We start from the raw sequence: 25,551 nt of genomic DNA on the forward strand, positions 1-25,551 counted from the left end.
CTTGAAAGCCACACAGAATGCTTAAAATCAATCTTTTGGTTTTATGTTTTAATAAGAAGCCACATCAAGAAAGAGCATGTTTTGTTATTTGTTTGACTTGCCACCATCCTTAAAAATAAATAAATAAATATATATATATATATATATATATATATATATATATATATATATATATATATATATATATATTAAGCAACAAAATGTTCGAGTTGGGAATGGAACATTGTTTTGTTTACAGTCAAAAATTAATTGGTCAAGGTTTCACATGGTCTGCTCACTAATTTTCTCAAATTATTGCTTTGAAATCAGCAGGAGAGTTGTTTCACTTGTCATAACAACGTCAGCGTTTAAGCCTGAAACACTGTAAGAATTAAATGTATTTTTGCATATAAATGAAACACAACAATGACACAGTTGGACCAATGCCCATGTTCTGGAATTTGGAAAAAATTAAATTTCCTTTGATATATGAAATTCCCTGAATCTCAGGCCACATCCAAACTCATCCATTTAGGTTTGAAACCTCCATTTTTGGTTTCCTAGAGTCATCGTCTTCCTGAGAATGCAGTTATGAAGAATGTTTTGAAAAGTCTTTGGTGGAGGAAAACGGCATTCTAGTGTGGACAAAGGCCGTAAATATAGCAAAATCAATGCATTTTCAGACAAAAACGTATTATTGTGGACATGACCTCAATAGCCGCGTTTCCACTATCGAGCCAAATTAGGGTGTGGTAGTGCATGCCAGGGCCAGTTGCATTCGCACTGTCACTTCCAGGTCTTCATCGTGCCTCCTTGGGGCTTTCTCAGGGCCAATGGCCAATGGCCTTTGGCCCACTGAATACCCTTGGGCCAAACAAGGCCAACTGGGGATTGAGGCGGGGTCAGTGTCAAAGGCAGAGTTTCGCTGAACTCTCCAGGTTGTGTAGTCAGCGCAACGGTACAGAGACCACTTGGGACACCAGTTACAGTCGGTGAGTTGTCTATGCTAATTTATCTTGCTAGCTAGCTAATTTTTACATACGATATATACTCAATATTCCAGATAACTAGATACCATGATACCTATGCTTGAGCTTCCCACTTGCTTGTTAGATTGGTGGGGTGTGTGACGTTGGCACCAAAGCAGCATATTAAGGGCAGCAACGCTGCGGGGCTATTGGCCCATTGGTGGGAACACAGATTGATTTTGGTCTCTCAGCCTGGCTGACCAGTTTATAGCCCTGGCTCACACTGGAAAAGTGGTTACTATTAATATAAGAATCACATCTTATAAGATTGTTGTTTTGACCAGTCATAAGTAGTGACTGGCCAAATTTGTTTTTCAGTGGCCAGTGCTGATATCTAGAGAGCAGTGTGGCCGATTTAATGGAAGCAAATGAGATTGTTGAAATGAAATGACCACTTGTTTTACACAATAAGAAGGGGCAGGTAACACTTCTGTTAATTGGCCAAGCGGCATGGTTATTGGTCAATGCCAAAAAATGGCCAAATATCGAGAAGGATATAGCTGCAGGCTGAGCTCCAAAAAGGTGTGGCAGCCTCAACTGCCAGCAAAGATATAGGGAGCCCCTAGTGACGACCCCTTTTGGAGTTGGTGCAACCTCGCCCTCTTTTGGAGATTCCGCCCCTATTTGGAGATCTCTGTCCTGCAGCTATACCTACTTGCATATATCGGACAATCAATCTGTCTGGCCAAAATACAGTATCAGTCTACCACTGACTCCTTAGGAACATGAAATTTTACCTTATAAACAACAGAACATATGCAGTTTCACTTATTTAAAAAACAACAACACACAATTTACCCTCTAAATTCTAATTAGGATCCACAGTATGACAGCCATAATTGTTTTTATGGTTATGTGAAATAGAACAGGAGAATAAGGGAAGACTAATAGATTTCTGATCAGCATGGAGATGTGTGACTGAAGGCTAATTTGTTCCTGCAGGTTCTTGTCACTGTGGTCGGTGTATTTGTTCACCACAGGAGTGGTACATTTCAGGGGAATTTTGCGAATGCGACGACAGGGAGTGCGACCAACATGACGGACTGGTTTGCACAGGTACGTGTTCAAATGCAGCACCATTCTTCAAAACACCCAGTCACACACTGATAGATCTCAGCGACGGCTCTTTGTGACGGATATTGAGGTCCTCTGATGTGGCTGCCGTTTGATTAGACAGCTCTGTACAACTCTGTTGCAATCAGAGAGCCCCTGCTGTCTGGTTCTCTTCCTGCTTTTCAATGGAAAAGAAACGAGAGAGAGAGAGAGAGAGAGAGAGAGAGAGAGAGAGAGAGAGAGTGTCAAGGTTTTCCTTTAAAACCAAGTAGAGTTGTCCTGTTTGTCTTAATTAAAGGCATAATAAATATTTATTATTATGATAGCTTGAGGGCTCAAAGACAACTGTAAAATGTATTTACATATAGGGCTCATACTTTCATTATCAGTTGCTGTGTCAGTCAACCAATTGTAAAGTTCCATGCACAGAGACACAAAATTCATTACAAAACAAGGAGAAAAATACAGTTGATAAAAGGGATGCATAAATGTGTCTGTTAAATGTCACTGATTAGCATATTAACGATTAGGGCATAGTGTGTCATCATTTCCATATTCATAAGGATAATTAACTATTTTCTCATGTTGCTCAGGGAAACCCGTATTTTCTATATAGATTAAATGTAAATGCAAAAAACACCCAATTATTTCCCTCTGTCTTTATCAATATAATCACGCAGAAATGCGTCTGCCATAATTTTGGTGTTTTCATGGCTTCTTCAGGAAGACATTCTCATTACACTCACAACTGATGAGCAATGTGGATAATTCAAGGTATTAGGGAAGGCTGGGGCTTAATTTCATGCACTGCATGTAGAATTACAACTGTTTGAGTATTCATACAGTTCACAGCTCTCAACCTTTGCCCTGTGGCATACAGGAGTCCTCTAAAGGCATATTTAAACAACAGTCTCTCAGCTGATTTACAAATGTACAAATATTTAATTGACTGATTCCTATGTAGCTCTTTATCATATTGTAAATGATCAAGACAGAGTTTAAGCAGCTGTAGAAAATATTACACACTCTGCATTGATCAATTTGCAGTTTATAGTCCTTTTCCAAAACCTTGTGAAATGCATGATTGTTTACTGCCTACAAGGGCAGCTTTCTTCTAAGCCTGTATCCATCATGGAACCTCTTAAGTAACAGATTCGGACAATTTACATAGGCAACAACTCAAAATCTATGATTGACTGATTTTGCAAAACAGCATTTTGTTAGTAATTAGTTTGCAATTGTAAGTGCCCAATAAATGCTATCAAATATAATTATTTAGTGTACACCAGAATATAATGCTAATTTACATATGCTGAATTTTGTTTTAAAATGTGTAATTATACCCATGCCACCACATGTGCTGAGCTCGAACTGAATATATGCAGCACCAGAGAAGGCAACCCAAGAACTTACATTTGTACTTAGTTTCTCTTTGCACACTCTGTCATGGGGGTGTGAAGAGAGAAAGCATGTCGAGACTTGGGGAGCAATGATCCGAGTGTCTTAGTTTTGTCTCTCCTCTCAAATTCTGTTCCAGGGAACGGCGTGTGCAACTGTGGAAATTGTGACTGCTGGGACAGCTGGACAGGAAACGCCTGTGAAATTTGGGTTGGAGAGGAGTATTAACCCTGGTGGACACTTAAAGACTGTTTTTAACCATGACAAGAAAAGGGCTGCTGCAACAACCGTAAACATGGGGAAATCATTTTAGAGGAGATCAGAGGAAATGTCTGTGAAATAACAGCATTAAATGCTAAATTAATTAAAGCAATGCGATTTAAACTCCTCTATATGCACATAAAATCCAGTGGAAGGAATGTTTTTTCAGGCAGATGATTTCTATAATCCTCTATAGATTTCCATATAACTATGTATATGAAAACGGTGTATAATGATTAAGTGAAATGTTCTGACCCCATTTTATTCACTGTAAGTTTTATTTGAAATGTGCCATGTGATAAACACATTCTTAAATTGTAAAGAGCTTGTTGCCTATAAATTTAACCTACTCTGAAATAATCTGAAATAATCTGTATATGCTTTATAAAAAATAAAAAAATACTTATTTTATTATGAATATGATCTAGAATTATTTATTGGAAGCTTTCTATATACTGTATAGTCCTGTTATGGTAGCCATGATATTTGGGGTTGAATGTATTGACAACATTGACCAAGATTATTATTGGAAACAGAAAACTAAAATGAATATGAAAAGTAAATAAATAAATAAAAAAATAAAAAATATTAAAAAAAAGTAAAAACTAGAAATCTAAATATACAAAAATAAAGTAAAACTAAACTGAAACAATTAAAAGTAAAACAAGACTAAAACACAAATTAGTAATGAAAACTAAACTAAACTGAAATGACAAATTTATATAAAAACAAAATTAAAATTTTTAAACAAACAAATCTTGCTATTGATCCCTGGTCAACCCATTAAATGACGGATGCAATGATATACAGTATACATACTGCACAAATGTATATATATTGAATTGAATCGAGATTTGAGAGATTTCATTACACCTTTATATAAATATTTTATTCAATATGTTGTATCTGTGTATACAACAAACACAAACTGTACAGTGCAGACAAACTCTTTGCATATATGTATGTAAAATAACATACCAACAGTCCATGATACACATTGCCTACAACATGCAGTTCTTAAATGCCACCCTCTTCCCATGCAACAGATGAATTAACTGTCAAATGAACATTTAAAACCAATCAACAGACAATGAATACCTTTCTTCACCACTGGGAATAAAATACAAAATGAAAAATCCACAGAAATGACCAATTGTTCATCGATTGTTCCTCATATCGATTTAAAGATGTCACGCACAACCTGAATGGAACAAAACAAACACGTTTGACATTTGAAAGAGGAAAAAAACAAACTTACTAACAAATGCACACTTACTCACCAGTCACTTACAAAAATAAATTTAACCTTCATAAAACCAGTTAACTGGTTTGCAGGGCAGCTGTAGCCCAGCATGTAGAGTTCATTGGAGTGATTTGTGATTTGTGTGGAAGTGGGACACCAGCCTTGAACTGATTTCAAATACAGTATGAAGCTACTTTTTTCCTGTATAGTACTAAATCTCATTCTAGTATTAAAGTCAACTTTTTTCAGACAGATATTTAAGTCTAACTAATGTGCTTGAACATTTCCTAACATGAAAACTAGCTCATAATCCCAATAAATAAAAATATAGGTCTTCAAATGAAGTGTACAATATATTTGCATTTAGCAGCATTGCCTTAGTCTACTTCATAACATTCTATTCATCCAATCTATGAAAACTGTTAAAGCAAGACAGGTTCATGTGAACTCGGCTGATAATTGACTAATTGGTAATAAAATGCTAAATGTCGTGAGTAGATGGCGATTTCAAACGCAAAGTGCAATGGTCTCAATCCAGAGTATGAGAGAGCCTTATATAATCATGCCTATTTTCTTCAGCCCAACACTTCTTAAGCTAGTTTTAGACATTTCTACCCATCCCACACTTTGGTCCGTAAGAAAAAGCATGCAGGTGATTAGTAATAGATACACTTGGTCTTTTAATAAATTAACAATATAAGTCAAGGACATCTGTTGGAACCTCTTCAAGTTTTGAGAAGTGAAAAAGTCGACAAGAGAGACAATTGTTCTTTTGTGATTCCTCTGTCAGGGTGAACCCTTGTCACAGTGAGAAAAATAAGCTGAAGAGGACCACCACAGAGTTATTGAAATTGTTTGGCTGGATTCCTCGTGTTTACGGACTTTGGTTAATTTCAAGATCAACCTTTGCGGGTTGAATCTTGGACAGATAGAGGGTTTATGGGTAAAGTTGCTACTGAATTTGTGTGTTCCTGGTGGCGTCTGTGACATGAGGCACCTGTAACCCAGCACAGACTGGGTACATGTTTTTGCATGCTGGGTTAGAGGTCATCACAGGGAAACGATGAGCAGTACTGGACTCTGCATGCTGAGCTAGGAAAAACCCCTCTCGTTTCAGAATCGTAATGTCTGGTAGTTAAAAAATCTCTCTCTATTTTTATTTATTTTTTGGTAATATATTTATACAGTGAAAACATTGTTACATAAGCCATCACTTGCAATGCATCAGCGCTGCAAGAATAGAACGTAATACTAACCTTGCCCATGCCTTTGCTGAACAAAATGGGTGTGCAGCCAATAGTAATGGTGCCTACTTACAATGATCCATTTCACCACACTTCAAGTAAACTATTTCTCAATGGCTGCTGCTCGAGTCACATTTAATGTGCTCACAAGATCTAGCCCACAGTTCAGAGGAGTCAGCATGTCAAAGAGGGGCCTTGACCAGAGGCCTACAAGGCCTATAGATTTTCCTAGAGCCCACGCTCTAAATTAAGAGCAAAGAAAAGTGGAATTCAGCTATTTACTGGGGTTGAAACCGATCTACACTGTACTAGTTGGAACTAGATAGTGATATGTAGTGTATACACCTCCCGGCACATGCCAGCTTCTTGTGTTGAATGCCATGGCCATGGCTAATGTACTCACTGGCATTAGCTGTGTAAGTATATGTGTGTCTTTCTAGACAATGAGAAGACATGAGCACTGATCCTTGGATAATGAGTTTAGATGACTCTGCCCTGTTAGTCCTCTTGAATTATTCCCTGCATACAGGCAACCAGTGATGTCTCATGATAACACGCATCATTAAATTCTTCTTGAAATCCATTACTGTATTTGTATGACTGCACATGAGAATGCACATTTGAAAATCACACATCATCAAGTTTCGTAATTAACCAACAAAGGGAAAGATTTGGAATTCAAGCTGTGAGGGACACCTAGATAGAAAGAGACACAGGAGCTTAGCTGATAACAAAACATTTGTGGCTTGTGGTCCATATGTGTATATCTTTACAGTATTACCCCAGAACATAGCTGGTGTTACTGCATATATAGAAAATAGACCTAAAATGTACAGTCTCTGCTTTAACAGGGCTCAATAAAAGGAATATAATGGGACAATTTTAGCAGGCAAAAGAACCGCCACGCAAGCGCCTGCGATACACAATTTCATTCTCGTAGATTGTCTCGAATACAGAAAAAAAGATTGGTTTAATTGTGTCAAAAGGCATTCCATATCGGTTAGGGCATTCCATGGTGAGAGTTTAGCTGGTTTATCCAGTCGCATCCTCCTACGTGCACAGCTGACCACCCTTCCAGAGCCAGTCCGTCAAAATAGATCGGAACAGTCAGAGGAGTGAAGGGAGAGGGGAGGAGAGAGAGCAGAGGATGCCTGGATCTGATCCACATACATGGAGAGCCTGACAAAAGGAGCACGGGCCAAGCTGAGATCTGGCTATGTGGTGGGCTTGGTTTCCTTGCTGACAGGTTTGCCTCCATTCATGACAGCCGGATCTTCACTTGTGCTTTTACTGGGTGGCACAGCAGGTTTGGGCACTGTCTCCCCCACATCATGCAATGATGGCTCCCGGTACATAGCGACTGCAAAAGACATTAGGAGAAAAGCAGTGTCAGCCAGGAAACCCCATCTGTCTGCTTTCATGCTTATTGGGTAATGGAAATGATTTTCAGGGTATGGGACAACACTGCCCTGCAAAGTCAAAACGCAGTTACTACTCCAACACTGAGGGTAGAATTTCTTAAGAATGAATTGCATCCAGTAAAAGCACCCAGTTAACTGAAGTAATTATACAGATGCAAATGAAGAAAATCTGTACTGAATGCAATTTTCACCCCGTAATTACGATCTTGCGGGTTGGTTATAAGTGCTATAGTGGAGGTTGCAGCAGACCCCTGCAATTTGACACTCTCTGACAGGACTGTATAGCATCACTTCACTACTGTGATCCAGACACCTGAAGCAAGTACACAGACAACTCTTTTTATTAAATAATAATATGTAGTTACTGCATTTTGCCTTTGCAGGACAGAAGAGACCAACCAGAAATTTGACGTAAATCTGCCAATAAATGTAAAAAAAATAAAAATAATAGCAATAATAATAATAATACTACTAATAATAAATCCTCCCAGCAAACTCCCATCCTCATTTGAAACTTAGCTAAAAAGATAACATTCATTAAAGCTGAAGTATGTAATTTCTGCACCAGTAGACCAAACGGAATCACAAAAATAAATATTGTTTTCAAAACTGCTTTCTGAATACACCCTCCATCTGCTGTTGGTCAAAGAAACTGATAGTCCCGCCCCCAACTCACACCATTGGTTGAGTCAATGATATTGTCTCTCCTGAGACGGGTCACTCAAAAAAAAAAAAAAAAAACAGAGAAATTTTCATAGTGCCACAGAGACACAATGCTTACAGTTTTCAAGAAACTTAATCTATCAATGTTTATAGTTTCCCCTGCATATTAACCTGTTGATGCTCATTGACCCCACCCATGGGTTTGACTTTACTTTGCTTAAATTAGTTCACATTTACCATATAATGTGCTGTTAAAAACTTTTCATAATGTTGACAAATTATACACCTTTATAATATGTCAACATTATTAACTCTTTTTTGACTAGACTATATAGTATATGTGAACTAATTTAAGCAAAGTGACATCAGTTCTGGGGGGGGCGGCATGCAAATCAACAGGTTAAGCTGGGATAGAAGAAAGTATTTTTACTTCGAAAAAGTTACGTACTTCAGCTTTAAGGGAACTCTGACAGAGCTTGTGCAAATTTGTCAAAGTATAGGCAGCCTGTCAGCAGGGCTGCATCTTTCCTTAGTTATGATGGGAAGACAGTCTGATCTCTAGGTATACATTTGACTAGTTTCACTGCTTTACTTCAGTTCAATCCTACAACAGAAGTCAGAAGCTTCTTAGCAGAGCTGCTACACTGCGTGCTGCTGGCTGGTCTGAGATATTAGCTGAGCATAATGAACATACATCAGGATGAGCGACTGGTCTATAGTGTGGGCATCTGTATACACCAATAGATGTCTGCAGCTCACAGACAGAACTGTCCAATCTGTACCTCACATAGCACAGCTGTAAATTAAACAAGGCACCCATTACAAATTACACCTCATACTGTATAAAAAGCATCAATCTCACAGCAGCCAGACACATTTTACAGTGGGACCATAAAAAGAGCTGTAAAGAATATTGGGACAGACAGGTTGTCCATCGCAATGTTATGCCTTGGACATGCAGTGCTATGAAACCATGTTCATTAATTCTCTTGCATTTTTTAAGGCTGGGTAAAAATAGCGATTTTCAGATGCATCGCAATCTTAATTTGAACGATTTCGATATTGATTCTTCAATCCCAGGGACAATCTTTCACTCTATATGGCAACTTTCTATAATGCAAGTAAATCACTCGCATGTGCAACCAAATCTCGCTATGCGACTAAAAATGTCTGTGATTAGCCATTGGCTAGTAAATGTTCCGATTTCACTCTCCAGTGATTGAGTAGTAGTGGAGAAGTTATTAACACAGAGGTCCTTTCACTGCGTGTTGAGAGTAAAAGTTTGGTTTAACTCGTTCTGTGTGTCCAAAGACGAGATCCACGGTCATTGAATAATGTCTCTTTTAATACCCTTTTTGTTGTTTTTTTTTCAGTCAGTTGTTGAATAAAAACAAGTAAAAAAGAAACATTTAATTGTAATTACACATGGGTTCACTCAAGAAATTACAGACATCTTCCCTCGTTATATGCGCCTACTGGCGATTAAGCACGTGTTCTACATATCAATGTAAATACTTGTAAATAGTTCAAATTATACAAGTTAACAATAAAAATGAAACCAATATATACAGGATATGCAACATAATATATGCAATTTCAAGACATTAATTGATGGAATAGACTGAATTTGAACTTTTTTGAAAACTAATGATAAAGTATAATTTGTAAAATTAATATTTTCGAATTGTACCTAGAAGAGTTGCCTAAAAGGTTGCTTTATAATTAAGAGCATTGGCTGATAGAGAATTTCTTTTCTAAGTAAGCAAAATGGACATTGTAACAGAAATGTACCCATATGAGTTGATATCAAATCGAATCGAGATTGGAATCTAATTGAAAGCTTGTGAATTGGAATCTAATAGAATCGGGAAATCTCTATCAATACCCAGCCCAATGCATTATCATTAATATAATCAGAAAATGGGAATATAAGGACAATAAGCTCATTGTAAGGATGTATGAAAAGTCTGGATTATCACAATCATTAGCCTCCCTAAAATTGAAACCCTAGATGTTATTCTTCAGTTCCTCTGACTCATGCTTTTAAACTCTGCACAGATGCTCCTCTAACAAAAACTTCATGTTTTATTCTAAGAATTAATATATTAATTCTACAAACAAAAAAATCTTTATCGTCTTAATAGGATAGTTTCAGTCAATAACTATTTTGATCTGTTCATCCCACATAGGGATGATTTGGAATAAGTCACAAGTGTTGACTTTTTATAGTACTTTTAAAATATAGTAAGATAAAGAAAAATCATACAGGGTCTTGAAATTAATTTTTGGGTGAACTACTCCTTCAACCAGGTTTTCTAATAACACAACTAATAACCCACACATTACCTCATTGACCTGATCTTTCATTTGCTGATTACAGTTTTTCTTAACCAATTTACACATTTCTCCACACTAAGGTCATGCTGTCAAAACAATTAGAACAGCCATTCAAACAGACTTCATTTAGCAAAACAGTTCAATTTCACTAAATAACGAGCAATCTTTGCAATCTTTTTTCAGATAACGCTTTTTTAATAGCCAATACTGATATCAGAACCACAGAATGTATGTTGTATATGGTATATATTCCAAAACACATGTTGATAAATTCTTCAAAAAGGCCACAAACATGTTTGCTGCTACTGAATTTACTTATTCATCAAGACTTTAATTTGTGCCTAGCCAGAGAATTTCATATATCTCACATAATATGCTTTCTGGATTCATAACATGGGCTCTCATCTCATTTGATACTGTTGTCCCCTCCCTCTTCTCACCTCTTCTTCATCATCTTCTCTTGTTCTTTCCTGAACTTTTTCAAAGCCTTCAACTATACCTCTCTCTCTCTCTTCTTCCTCTCCTCTTCCTACATCCTCTCCTATTTCTTCCCATCATCTCTTTATACTTCCTCCCCTTTTCAGCTTTTCCTCCTATTCCCTCTCATCTTCCTCTACCCACTCCACCTTCTTCTTCTTCTCACTCTTTCTTCACAGTGTCTTTGCTGGGTTTTCACAGGTGAACCCATTTACACATAGAAAAGCCATGATAACTGTGTGAACATTTGATAAAATTGCACTTCCTGTGCTGTGTGTATTACTAACCCTGCAAATATAAATATCATGGTATTTGATAGCATGTGCATTTCAGAATATGGGTTTATTTTAGGATTCTGTGGTAACTGTTTTGAAAGCGTAAACTTTAAATTTGAGAAATGTTTGTGTCGTTTTTTGAGAAGATGATGTATGTAGTATGTATTGTAAATCAATGAAATTTTGTTGTGAAAAATTACAAGTGTTCAGATGGCTGTGTTCATTGTTTTGAGCATTGACCTTTGTTCTGAGAAATTTCAAATCAGTTGAGAAAACTAAAAGAGCATCAAGCACAAGCATATCTCTCTGGGACGAGTGAACCTCATTACAATTCTGCTAGTGTCACAGTGATCCGGATGTTAACCATTCTCAGGAGGTTTGTAGAGCAGGTAATACCTTCTAATGGCTTGGGCAGGAAGTGAGCAGCTGGTTTCGTTTTCTTCACCCGGTTACCTTTCATGGCCTGACCATCTTTATTCAAGCCGAGGAACCATGCTCTTCCCGATTCCTGCTGCCTATACAGCATGGATGAGTAGATCACATAGTAGTTTTCAAACACAGACTCTTTAAACTTGCATTCCGGTGTAAACAGTTCCTGCAAGAAGCAGAGACAAAAGAGAAGTCAGGCTATAACACCATCACACAAGATCTTTGGGATCTTTTTTTTTTACATGATATCCCACCTGAAATGTTAAGTAATTTTACTATTCAATAAATAAATGAATTTCACATGTTTGCATGTTGATATCACAAATAATTAAACAACTCATTTAATAATTCACTAGCCCCTTTCACACATTGATGGTATTTCTAGGTTAGAGGTCATGTGTGAACAGGACCCTTTTGAAAATGCTCATAACAGAGTCATAAGATTACTGGTTTCAGCTCGTACAAGGTCAGGATGTGCTGGCGTAAGAAAGTTCTGACAGAGATGACTCTGTGCCGTAACAATGGTGAATCGGAAATGTCAACAATTTGGTCAGACGGTGAAACTAGAGTGCTTCTCTTCATCCGAGTGGATGAATATATTTTCCTACAGCTTAAAGAAACAGTAAGCGATTCCGTTACGTTGGATAAAATCACCAGCCTCCTTCGGGAACATGCAGACATACGTACACATTACTGTGCTTTTCAGCCGCAGATAGCATTTCCACCTTCGGATGCTAGCGACAACATTTTGTTCTCTGTAGTTCATCAGTCTCATTTGAAGTCGTTGCATTCGATGTGGTTGAGTCTCATGCATCTGCATAAATGTAAACATCACTCACCAGGGGGCCTGGGTAGCTCAGCAAGTAAAGACGCTGACTACCACACCTGGAGTCGCAAGTTCAAATCCAGGGCATGCTGAGTGACTCCAGTCAGGCTTCCTAAGCAACCAATTGGCCCGGTTGCTAGGGTGGGTAGAGTCACGTTGGGTTAACCACCTCGTGGTCACTCTCTCTCGGTGGGGTGCGTGGTGAGTTGTGCGTGGATGCTGCGGAGAATAGCATGAAGCTTCCACATGCGCTAGGTCTCCATGGTAACAGCCTCAACAAGCCACGTGTTAAAATGCACAGATTGACGGTCTCAGACTCAGAGGCAACTGAGATTCGTCTTCCGCCACCTGGTTTGAGTCACTATGCCACCACAAGGACCTAGAGTGCATTGGGAATTGGGCATTCCAAATTAGGGAGAAAATCCAAAAAAAATAAATAAACATCATTCACCAAAATTACAGACGTTCAGAATTCAGATACAAAATAATACTCCACCACGTTTTCAAACAAGAAGCCTACGTTCCCAGCGCAGCTTTTTAGATGTAATTTCCGGCAAATGACGAGTTTAACAGCATTTGGTGCTGATGTGTGAATAGTCCTAACAAAACGGAAAAAGATGGAAAGATGTTGCATGTGTGAATAGCACATGTGGTACATTTACCAGTAAAGGCAACCCAACGATTCCTGTAATTTACCTTGTTGCATATTTGAAAGGGACTATTGTTTCAATCATGTTTCACTTTGGTTTTAATTTAATAAATGTAGGTTATTTAAAAATTTTATTTTATTTATTTTTTATTTAAACCCATTTTAGAATATATAGACTTCAGGCAAAGAAGAGACCATATTTAATTTGATGCGAATGAAAACAAGGCTGAAGAACATTTTCAATGTTGTGTCAGAAGAAGGATCGGCACAACAGTATGACATATTGAACAGATTTCATTTGTGTCAAATTAAATATGGTATCAACTTTAAGTCTATAAATTGTATGTTTAAATCTCTGTTGGACAGGACACTAAACCATTGTTCAATGAATCAGTATTACTCTGCATGCATGGTGATAATGCCTGAGGTCTAATCTGTAGGCAGACACTGCAGCTCTGTCTGCTGATACCTGAATGAGCATGCAGACAAAATAATTGTCTCCATGACAAAATGTGATATTCGCTCATGACAAATTAATCTCTACATTCACCTTCACTCCAGGTGTAATGCTTAATCTATTATTTTTTCAAATATCCATGTCCAATTGCACAATCCACACTTTATTCAGGGCATTCCAATCACCTCACTATCTTTTCAGAACAACTAAACAAAAAGTAACTTGAAGCAAAATGTGGGCATACACCCACACTTCACTTGTATATTTCACCATATATTTCATGTTTCACTTGCTTTTTGCTTTTGAAAAGCTTGGGATCATGCCACACTGTGAATATAGCAGGAGGAGTAAAACATATCTGTAGAAATTGGATCTAAAAATAATTTAAATCTAAATGTATCAAAGGTGACTTGAAAGAACCTGGATTTCTCTGATCATCTTCACTATATTTGGACACATAAACACCACACCCATATTTTATTATTGAACAATTGAGAGTTGGACATTTCTAATAGCTTCCACTTATCCAGGAAGGCTTTCTACCACATTCTGGAATATAGCTTCAGGGATTTCCTCTCTTTCAGACACAAGAGCATCAGTAAGGTCAGGCACTGATGCTTGGAGATGGGGCCTGGATCACAGTTGCCATTTCAATTTATATCAAAAGTGTTCTTTGGGGTTCAGGTCTGGGCTTTGTGCAGGCCAGTCAAGTTCTTCCAGACAGACTTGGTAAATGATTTCTTTATACAGTAAATTTCGCTTTGTTAGCATGGGTTAGGGTTTTTCTTTACTGAAATTAATGGACCTAGCAAAACCTTTTAATTAGAAAGGGGTGTTCACATGCTTTTGGGCAAGGTGTAAATCTTAAAAACAGATAAGCACCTGTTTAAAATGTCTTCTATTTAATTTTTTAAACATCCCACACCACCTTATCCAGCACAACCTCATTATGGAAAAATTAGCACTACAGCAAATGATTTAATCAATTTTAAGAACACAAAAACAGTTCAGATGTCACGCGGAGTTGTAAAAGGGTTTTACTTAAAGAATGAAGGTAATTTAAGCCAGCAGGTTTTTAGTGGTGAAGTTTTGTATATTTTCATTATGAGTCAGCCCATATGTTCACAATAATCTGAAATCTGGCCCTGCTGTGCATTTAAATTACTGTCAGTAATTATGAAGCCTTGAATATGAACCAGGTGAAATCATCTGAGATTTTTTGAGATGTTAAGGAGGTTTATGGAGATGTTGATCAAGCCATGAAAACTTAACATGTCTTAAAATGGGTATAAAATCATGGCCTTTCACACTTGGAATTGGTAACCCATGGTAACCCAGTAGCTCTATGTTACTCAAATTACTGTTACTGCCTTAACTTTTACAATTACTGTTCCCTCAAACATGGAAAACCAGGCGTTTAGGAGTGGCCTTAAACCAGGGTTAAAAATGTAAACACAGGTTTAAGCATATAATTAAATGCCTATATTTTTGTAAAGCATAACTGAAAATGTTCCCTATGTATCTGCACCATGGTGCATGATTTCCATTCATCACTGCATTTCAGTGATGAAACTCCCTGGAGGCCGTTAATTTAGGCTTTGATGCTGTTTGGGAAAAGTCTCACACAGAACAGGGGCCCTGATAATGACATCATTATTCATTATTTCATTTCGACTGATTTAAGGATTATAAAATATTACTGTGCTCTGTCTTCTTCAAAATTACTTCATTTAGCCAGCAAAAGCCATTCATCTTCTCTGTATGACCCATTATTTGATTCCATCTGTAAACACTGTGCATATGTTGCATGACTCTTCAAATTACTGCATTGATTAAAGCTTCCTGGCTTACTCTGTCAATTCAATAACGCTACCACTTCAATAATCCTTGTAGCACTTCACTATATTGGTAAACAGCACCAAGACTATCATTTGTAAATCCACAAGTTCCATTAACACCCATCACAGACTATATAATTTGGGATTAAAACAATAATTAACATTTTATCTGAATAAGAAACCAACTTCCAAATACATAAATATGCGTCTCTGTTAATTAACAAATGAGGAAGATTTTAGAGTAAAGCACTTCCTGAAGACTTGCTTGTTAAAATAAAACTGATAAATCAGAGATTTTTATAGCTTTAAAAGGTCAGCTAATCACATGAAAAACTCATTTCTACAAGATATTATAATAAAAATGAAACCTACGTTTTCCCAATTCCTCACTGTAAAATATTAAGAACCCCAAACAGAATTGTTCATTGGAAAAATATTACTAAAAACATGCTTGATAGAGTAACATTTTTGAAGACCAATTGTTTTAACTTCAAATGAAAGAAAGGCATTTCCACAGACCTCATTCCTCCCAATTATGTCTGTGTTAAATTGTTTCTTGTCAACTTCAGACAAGGTACTTGCATAAAAAAGGATTGGAGACACGTTAGTCAGATGCAATGGCAGACTAAATGGGATGAAATTGTATTATATAAGGGAGTTGAACTCGGATGTGTTTTGGAGGGCTCTCTTTCACCCTTGATTAAACACTAACAGCAGACTTCATTGACTGCATGCTAACCAAGTGCTTTAACCCACACAAAACCAGATCCTAACTGGTGATATTCAGCATTGATTGCGTCAGACTAGGGGTGAGGGATATGACCAGAGGTGGAAAGTAATTAATTACAACTACTCTCGTTACAGTACTTGAGAAACATTTTTCACATTTTTCTACTTTTTTTAAGTATAAATAAATAATAGTACTTTTACTTGAGTTGATTAAAAATGAATTCAAGTGTTCAACCATAAATCCAATGTATTCAATTTCACTACAGTTATTTTTCACCACAATTACAAAGTACAAAAAAATACATAATATTTCTGAATTTTTTGGGAAGAAGAAATCGGCAAGTTATGAGCATTAAATCTGTTTATAAACAAAAATGCGCTGTGCATGGCATGATGGAAGCCCGCAGGGCCCAGCATCATGAGCATAGCAGCTTGCATAAACTGCCGCCGGTGTCCTTTCTTCTCTAGCTTCTCCAAGACTTTCTGCCATGTCACTATACAAGAACTGTAATACTGTGATTTTCAGCATACTTCATTTTATTCTGGAAAGGAGTCGTTCATTCAGGTACGAGGGAACCGTCTGAACACGTTTAAACACTGATCAAACTTGTTTTTAAGGTAGGCAATGTTTTAACTGAGTCAAACATTAACACAATGTAGTTTGACATATATCTGGGGATATCTTGTTTACTTGCTACTATATGTATAAAACAAACCTTTTAAATACCTTAGAAAGATACAATGCCAATAGTGTCGGGAATTAATGGGGACTTGGGGCAAAAATGCCACCGAAATTGACAAAAATATCCCCGAAATTCAAAATATAGGGACAAAAAATGCCCACGCAATGAGTTCCCGTGTTTTATTAATAACATCTGATACAGTTACAATTACATACATTGCGATCTTCTTTTGACTTTTCATTGAATATTATTTTTTTAGTTTTGTACAGTATTTTAACACATTTAAATTATTGTATAACAGTGATTGAAGTTGTCATTCAAAGTTCTTTTAACCTTAGCAACTATTTTTTTACACACATTATTGGGATTTAGAGAATGTACAAAGTCTTGACTCATAAAGACATTTCTTAAAACATAAAAAGACTCATGTCTGACTTATGTCACTCAAAAGTGTTGACTATGACAAGATAAACTTTCAATAAAATAAATAAAATCCACACAAACTGTCTATAGTGTGTTGCCACCAGTCCTCTCTTGCAGGAACAAAAAATCCTAACAATGAGGGCGTTTACATGCACAAAAATACTGATCAAAAAACAGCTCATTCTAAAAACCCGACAACACAAGAAAGCTGCGTTTACAGTACATGACATTTGAAATAATCAGGTTATTCTCAGGTTTTGCCATCAAAGCAATCTGGTTTGTTAGTAAAGTTTACTTATACAGTGTTCTAAAGCAGTTAGGTTTGTAGGGGTGACCTGCCCTGTTTGTTTGATATTGTGCGCTTTGTTTTTGTTAGTATAGCTAGGGTTTATTCGATTGTATTTTTTCTTTTCTTTCCTTATTCTCTTTTTTCTTTTCTTTTGAAGGCCAGGGGTCACTCTGAAGTAGGGTTGCAACAGTATGAGATTTTCACGGTATGATAACCATCTCAGAAAATATCACGGTTTCATGGTATCACGGTATACGGTATTACACAATTATTATTATCTGTTACAATGACTCTTAAAGGAGTGAAAACAGAAGGGTTTTTTTATTTTTTTGGTTGAACAAACGCTTTATTATAATTGAAACTTGAAACCATTTTATTTAATGGAAGTATGTGTAAAAAAAGTCTCCCTTTTTAAAAAAAAAATAAATAAATAAATAGAATAAATAAGAAATCTAACAGAATTATAATAAACCAAATTATAAACGTGATAAAAAAAATAGCATGTAACTATAACATGTTATATAACTAAAGCATGTTAGTTTACATGTTAGCATAGCATGTTAAATTAACTACTAAATAAAAATCAGCTGTGTGAGCTTTTAAAGTAATGTCCTATGATTATTAATAATTAACATATACTGTAGGTGTGTGACAGCGCAGCCAGACTGCTCCTGTCTGTACCTTTAACTCAGTGGTTCTCAGCTGGTTTTGCTTCAGGACCCATATTTTATTGGAAATCAAGTGGCGACCCACCATAGTAAAAACGTAACCTGTATTTAATGTATCCTGAGTCGCATTTCCTTTTATGTTGCATAGTTTTGTTCATGGTTTTCAAGTACAAGGACATGCATCAAGTGACATTATTTTTGTTGTTGATGTCAACAACAAAATCTACAGGAAGTTTTCTCTCACCCCTTTTAAAAATTGAAGAGCATATTTACATATATGAACCCATTATTATCCTGTTTGTTTCCTAATTTCAAACATAATTCAAACAGAACGTACATATTACACAGGAGGAAAGGCTCCTCATTACCATGGTTAGGTCAGTGTAGCTAGTCTTAAATAATAGTAATAATAATAACAAATGATAGTATTTATGAAAAAATAAGTACAAGCTGAAACACATCTTGAAACTTTAACTACAACTGCCACTGTTGATATAAAAGGAGGTCTAATAGATTCTACTTTTAGATTATTTCATAAGAAACATTTTGTCAAAATATAACAGTTACTTTTACTCATGTAAAATCGTGAAACAATTTTGTAAAGGTGATGATGTATAATGAAATAAATATTTGCGCATAACACAGTGTTGCTCTTTTCCTCCTCAGTGCTGTTTGGCATGTCAGGGCTGCCTATTGTTTGAGAGGTTCGACTTGACTTTCTCCGTAATGCTTTAAACTAGAAAAGTATCACTAGAATTGAAATTCGTCACATCAGTTTTGAGGTCTGCACCCCGCAATATCGAGGGAAGACCAGTCGCTGCCTGTGCGTCAGAGAGCAGAGCAGATCATTAGCGTGAGCTGGTTCTGTTACACTCGTGTGAAAGTGCAGATGAGAAGCCTTTAGCTGATTGTGAGATTATCATTAAATCTGCCTCGGCAGTCCTAAATAGGCAATCACTTGGACGGATGCCGAAATATCTTCAATGGGAGAACCATGTCATTGTTCTTTCCCTGCTGTCCGTGACCCAGTCCGAATAGACCAGTTGAGAAACACTGCTTTAACTCACACACTCACTCAGGGCCGGATTGGGATTCATATTCAGCCAGGGATGTCATGTCCAATCAGCTCACACATAAAAGGGGGGTTGGAGGTGAAGATGATAACAATAAAACAAGATCACGGCAAAAATCTGAAATATTTGCAAATACTTGAAAATTATTTAAGCTCTCCATGTCATTATACCACATACGACATTCACTAAGATTTTCACTTTGTCATAAGACTTCATTGTATGTGTTGTAAAAATAAGTGAATGTTAAAGGGATATTTGATCATTTCCTCACCCTCATACCATCCCAGATGTGTATGACTTTCTTCTGCACAACATGAATGAAGATGTTTAGAAGAATATCTCAGCTCTGTTGGTCCATTCAATGCAAGTAAATGACAAGCGGTGAGAAACAGATCAATAATTAAGTCATTTTTTACTATAAATCTCCACTTTCCCTTTCATAAGCGCTCTTCTCTCTTAAGAGTTCTTCTTCTGTTTTTGGTGATTTACAACCAATTTTTTTACCGGTCCAGCGGGAATTCTCCCGATCTTCCCCATTGCCACTCCGGCCCTGCACTCACTTATGTCAGATACACTTCTCTCTGACATTTTCTCCACCGCATCTGTGTGTGGGGGGCAAGTTGACGAGTCTGACAGGCAGTCGAGGAGGAAAGGAGATGCGCAGGTGAGATTCTCCATCCGGTTGCATTGTTTTTCTCAATACCGTAGATAAGCAAATGTACCTGGTATGATAACCGTCCATTTTCATACCATGGTATACTGTGAAACCGGCTGCAACCCTACTCTGAAGCCAAAATACCTGCTGCTCTTTTTGCTCAAATCACTTCTTCCAATAAATCAACCTTGGATTTATGATAATTGTCTTTTTTAGGGGTTTGGTCTGACAGTTATGGAGAGTCATGTGTCCCTTTTCTTTTATTGCATCCTAACCCCTAAGGGATGTAATAGTGCTGATTGGTTTATGCTTAAACAGTTTATGATCTCACCCTGATAAAAGAACACAATTCAGAGTGTTTACATGACCTTAGGCATTGTCGAATTAGTAGCTTAATCGGTCTAAGATTGCACATGTAAATGCACACACTATTAAATGAGCTGAACACTATAGTGAGCCAAATTGAATCTAAATCTAAAAGGAAAACATAAAACTAAACATAAAACTAAAAATCACAGAGATGTGCTGTGTACATGTCAGGCCTTTGAAACAGAAAGACGATTTGATGGCCACACTTCAACCCTCTTTCGTCTCCCATGGGTCATTGGAGCTGGTGGTCAATACCAGCGGCTAAACTAAAAGCTTGATTTAATTTTCCATTCTAGCCAACAAATTAGACAGGTGATATGTGTCATGCATGTCTACCTTTGATCTCTGCATGCAAACACTGTGCAGAAATGGCAATCCATTGTTTCTAGCCGCCTTTTGCCTAATGCTCTTTTCTTGACAGCTCTTCCTTTTCACAGGCTGCTTTTAAAATGGCACATACCTTGCTATTGTGTAACCATGGCAACGCTTGAAAGGCTCCTGCCTAGCAATTAAGATTTTTTTCCCCCTTTTTTCCTTTTTATTTAGTTGAAGAGAGACCTCAGAATTCCAATACTGTATGCATATACATGAGTCTTCTGTGCATGTTTCTATGAAGGTAAATCAGTAGCAAAACTCGAGAGCTTGCATATTTGGATTTGAGAACTTGTACAATAAATATGTGTACTCATAAGTTGAAATTTACACTCACAGCACCAAAGTGAAAACTTGTAAAGTAAAAATTGGAAGTTGAATGTTGCAATCTGCACTCAGACAATAATTCAAAGCTTGTGTTCTGAATTCACAATTGCAGTCATGTAGTCACAAATGTGTAAAATGACATTCACATAAATACAACTACAGACATAAACTTGTATTACACATTAACTTTTGTACTTTAAGTCATTTTTGCATTACAGCCACAAATCAGCATTTACAATCTTTCAAATCTGGCACTGCAATTTTAAATCTTCATGCCTTGACTTTGCAACTACTTTTGCGAAAAACCTGTAGGAAAACTCACTTGTGCACTTGTACATACTCATGCGAGAGAGCAAGACCAGAGTTTGTTGGGGGGGGGACAGCAATTCAGAAACTTATTTTTCAGTTGAAATATATAATTAGATTTTTAATTATTAATACATTTAAGAGACTCCATAAACAAAAAGAAATCAGTTATAAAACCTTAAAGCTAGTGGTCAACCGATATATAGGCCGATATTCAGACTTTTTTAATTATCGGAATCGGACTAAATTGTTTCCCATTTGGCCGATTTTTTCTTGAGGGCGCTGAAAATCGGCTGCTTGCATGTGAAGCTTTTGAGACATGTAAACAAACAGTCACGGTTCGTTTTGTTGTTATGTGCCATCGCGTTACTACAATAATATACCGGTGTGCAACAAATTCTCATTTAAATGGTCCGCTTATCAGAGCCATAATGTTAAAGTGCTCATCTGTTTCATTCTCCCTCTCTCTCCTCAACAGTTCCATGTAACTTTAACTGTCTTGTCTAATGAGAAAAAGGCAAATATCAACAAAACTAATATCATATACTCTCCGAAAATATGCGCAACCTCACACAACTCAGCAGATCCAGCTGTGGAACGCTCATTTATTTACCTTTAAAGCATGTATTCTGTCAGCCTCTCCTCAACAGCTCCCTGTAACTTTTCTAATGATAAAAGGCAAATATCAATAAAACTTTTATTACATACCATCTGCAGATATGCAGATATCTCGTTTAAAAAGATGTCATTCAGGAACCTCACCAAAATCCAGCGTTTTCTTCCCATCGAGAACTCATCTAATATCTTCCTCTGATGCACGTATTCAGCCAGAATCAAAAACTTCAGGATCAGGATCAAAAGTTCCTCTCATTCACAAATCATGACAGTCCATCTGTAACAATCCAAGTAGGCGATCTAGGCTGTTTAAACTGTCAGGAGATTGAGGCTCATGGTGGATCCGCACGAGCGCGTGAGTGCAACTTCAAGGCTGCTTCCGAAACCAGGAAAATGCTGCCTCAGGAGGCTGTATACGGAGGTAGGATGAAAATAAGGTGCTTTTCAAACTGTTCGGAAAGCAGTTTCCTTAAGAGTTCCATTCATGCAAAATAGCTGTCAGTTAAGCCATTAACTGATTAGGCAGTAAGGTAGCAATTCAGCTGCCTATGTTTTCGGATGCAGCCTAAGATAAAAGCGCATCACGTGTGCTATAAGTAAATGTCTTATTCACTATCACTGTATGTACAGTTGGTTTGATTCAATATTTTTTGAGTAAATGCGATTGCTAACGTGGACATGCCATCCATGGTTGCTGGACTACTGTATGTACTGTTTTTTCCTTCTTCCTAATATATTAGCAATTTCTTCATGTGCAAATAAATTACAAATATTTGATGACTAAACAGAAATCAGAAGAAACTGCTATCTACCATTTAAAATGCAATATTATTTTTTAGTTTTGTGTGAAACTGAGTAAATATAGTGCTAAATAAGTAATAAATAAATAATAATTTTTTTAGCAATTTAATGTTTGTTATTTACTATATTAAATTGTGTAATATATCGGCATTGTATTGGCCTATCGGCCACCCTGCTCTCTGGATATCGGCATCAGCCATTAATGTTAATGCCATATCAATCGACCACTACTTAAAGCATGGTTTAGATTGACTAATGTTGCTTTTATATATATGAAATTTACCTAATAAAATTATAAGGTTCACAATACAATACAAAACAATTTGATTCAAAATAAATAAACACATCTCTGCGATTTATATCAAGAGCATGACCAGATGTCAGTTGAATGTAATCTGGTATTTCTTTCCAAAATCTCTTAGAGCAACAGCAGTTTTGCAACAGAGCAACAAAATATGTTTTATAGTTTCTGGCTACTCTATACAAAATTAATTTTCATCCACATGTGACATGGTAAATGAAGCTTGTATCGTGCTTTGTTTCAGGGCAGAAGACTTTTCAGACTGTGAAGACCTTGCGGCCGGGGTTGCAGCAGCAGCACGAAGTTTAATACATACTGCAGGGAGGTTATTTTATGTTACATGTACGCACGGTAGTCAAATAAGGAAATCATCCATCACCATCATTTACAGCAGGGGTGCTCACACTTCTTTGGAATAAGATCTACTTTTCCATCATGTTGCTGCAGCAATGTTACCATACACAATATATAAATTTATCACAATGCCAAAATTTCAGTAGTCTTTAGTGAAATAGATTTTTGATACCAGCTTCAAAACCACAACAAATAATAGCCTAACATTAACTAATTTGTTAATAATAAATGAATTTCTCAAGTTATTATTCAAGAGTAGTAAATAGTCAGTAATAAAATAACAAAAGAAAAGCAATGAAATGAAAAAAAATAATAATAAAAAACACTATAAAAAAATACAAATCAAGAAAACAGTGCTTTTTAACAGCTTTAAAAAAAATTAACAGAATCAAGTATTCAATTAAACATTCAGAATGAATTTTACATAAAACTACTACTGGTCTTCCCTATATGAATAATACTTTAACACTTTTATACTAGAGTTATACAAGTAAGGTTATCCAGCCAAGAGCAGTGAGTGGCTTTGTCGTTTTCTTGTTATTGTTGTTTGATTCATATTAAAGATACACTAGTCGGCGGCAGGTCTATTAGGTTACATTTAAACTTACAAGTCGTACAAATCAGCTTTCTTCCAAATGTTTACCTTCACTTTAAACATAACTCTCTGTGTTTACATGAATACCTCACCAAGACAGGCATTTTGGTGGATTTTTAAATGTATTTGAGCATTTAGGCACGAGCGTTCTTGGAGCACATGCGCATGTAAAGCGCGCCACACACACACAAACACACAAGCCGCCTGTCAGTCAAACAGCACGCAGCTGTTTTGCTGCTCATCTGATTTTTTAAATCCAAACCATTTCCAAATAATTTGACCATTGTTTTTATTTTTTACTAACCAGTTCTTTGGCAGTGTAAACCAGCACTCTGTCTCCCTCCATGTTGCAGGAGAACTTAAGTGAGTGGGGGCGGGTTTGCGCTCAGACGCAGAGGGAGAGAGGGGGTGGGATTGCGCAGAGAGTGTGAGAGAGATGCAAATACAGCACGGTTTTACGGAAGAAACGGGTTATGTAACGCAACATCAAACTATATCCATATAAACGGTATTGTCTCATCCTATATCTCGTTTGAAAATATATCGATATACCTTAAAAAGTTGATATACCACCCAGCCCTACTTTGCCCTAACAAAAAGGGGCAGGCTGGCACTGTGGCGTGACATCATCGCGTAAAAAAATGTCCCATTTAACTGGCTAGGCATTAACCAATAGAATGACTTCATTGCCCCCTCCCCCGCCAAACACTAGTCTTGCTCTCTCGCATCAGTATATACAAGCGCACAAGTGTTTGCTACGTTTTTCACAGAAGTACATGCAAAAGTCAAGGTGTGAAGATTTAAAGTTGCAGTGCCAGATTTAAGAGGTTATAAATGCCAATTTGTGGTTGTACTGCAAAAATGAATTAAAGTACAAAAGTTAAGGTGTAATACATGTCTATGTCTGTAGTTGTATTGATGTGAATGTTATTTTACACATTTGTGACTAATTGTCAGCAATTTTGAATTTAGAACACAAGCTTTGAATTATTGACTGTGAGTGCAGATTACAACATTCAACTTCACATTTTTATTTTACAAGTTTTCACTTTGGTGCTGTGAGTGTAAATTTCAACTTATGAGTACAAATATTTATTGTACAAGTTCTCAAATCCAAATATGCAAGCTCTCAAGTTTTGCTACTTATTTACCTTCATATATTTCAAGAGTCATTGTGTGAAACAATGCATCACATAAAGTGTAGATCTCAGTAGGAGCATGTTGAGAACATAATTACTAACAAGTAATGAAAGGGCTGTAAGTAAAAACTTAAATATAGCTCATCTGGAATTTCACAGGGATATCACGGAACAACAGATCTTCGATAAATGTATAAATGCTCCTCAGCACATGTAGCTAGCTGGCTTTTCGAGAGTAATGGAATGAACTAAATTGATGGAAAGGGATGGAAAA

At 36.7% G+C, this 25,551-nt stretch overlaps 2 protein-coding genes across 5 annotated transcripts in view; one reads left to right on the plus strand and one right to left on the minus strand.

The window, feature by feature from the left end:
* LOC127447169 (integrin beta-like protein 1) overlaps positions 1 to 4,137 on the plus strand; it is an 80,790-nt gene extending 76,653 nt beyond the window's left edge. The window contains exons 10-11 of the mRNA XM_051708797.1: positions 1,950 to 2,063; positions 3,598 to 4,137. Coding sequence (XP_051564757.1) covers positions 1,950 to 2,063; positions 3,598 to 3,686 — 203 coding nt within the window. The 3' untranslated portion in view covers positions 3,687 to 4,137. The remainder of the gene's footprint in view (positions 1 to 1,949; positions 2,064 to 3,597) is intronic.
* Positions 4,138 to 4,581: 444 nt separating this feature from the next.
* Positions 4,582 to 25,551, minus strand: part of LOC127447456 (fibroblast growth factor 14-like) — a 189,049-nt gene continuing 168,079 nt past the window's right edge. For all 4 annotated transcript variants that reach the window (XM_051709342.1, XM_051709343.1, XM_051709345.1 and 1 more), the window contains exons 4-5: positions 11,776 to 11,974; positions 4,582 to 7,566 (exon numbers count right to left, since the gene is read on the minus strand). In XM_051709342.1, coding sequence (XP_051565302.1) covers positions 7,421 to 7,566; positions 11,776 to 11,974 — 345 coding nt within the window. In that variant the 3' untranslated portion in view covers positions 4,582 to 7,420. The remainder of the gene's footprint in view (positions 7,567 to 11,775; positions 11,975 to 25,551) is intronic.

The sequence above is a fragment of the Myxocyprinus asiaticus genome, chromosome 10 (assembly GCF_019703515.2).
Source record: "Myxocyprinus asiaticus isolate MX2 ecotype Aquarium Trade chromosome 10, UBuf_Myxa_2, whole genome shotgun sequence".
Classification (NCBI taxonomy): Eukaryota; Metazoa; Chordata; class Actinopteri; order Cypriniformes; family Catostomidae; genus Myxocyprinus; species Myxocyprinus asiaticus.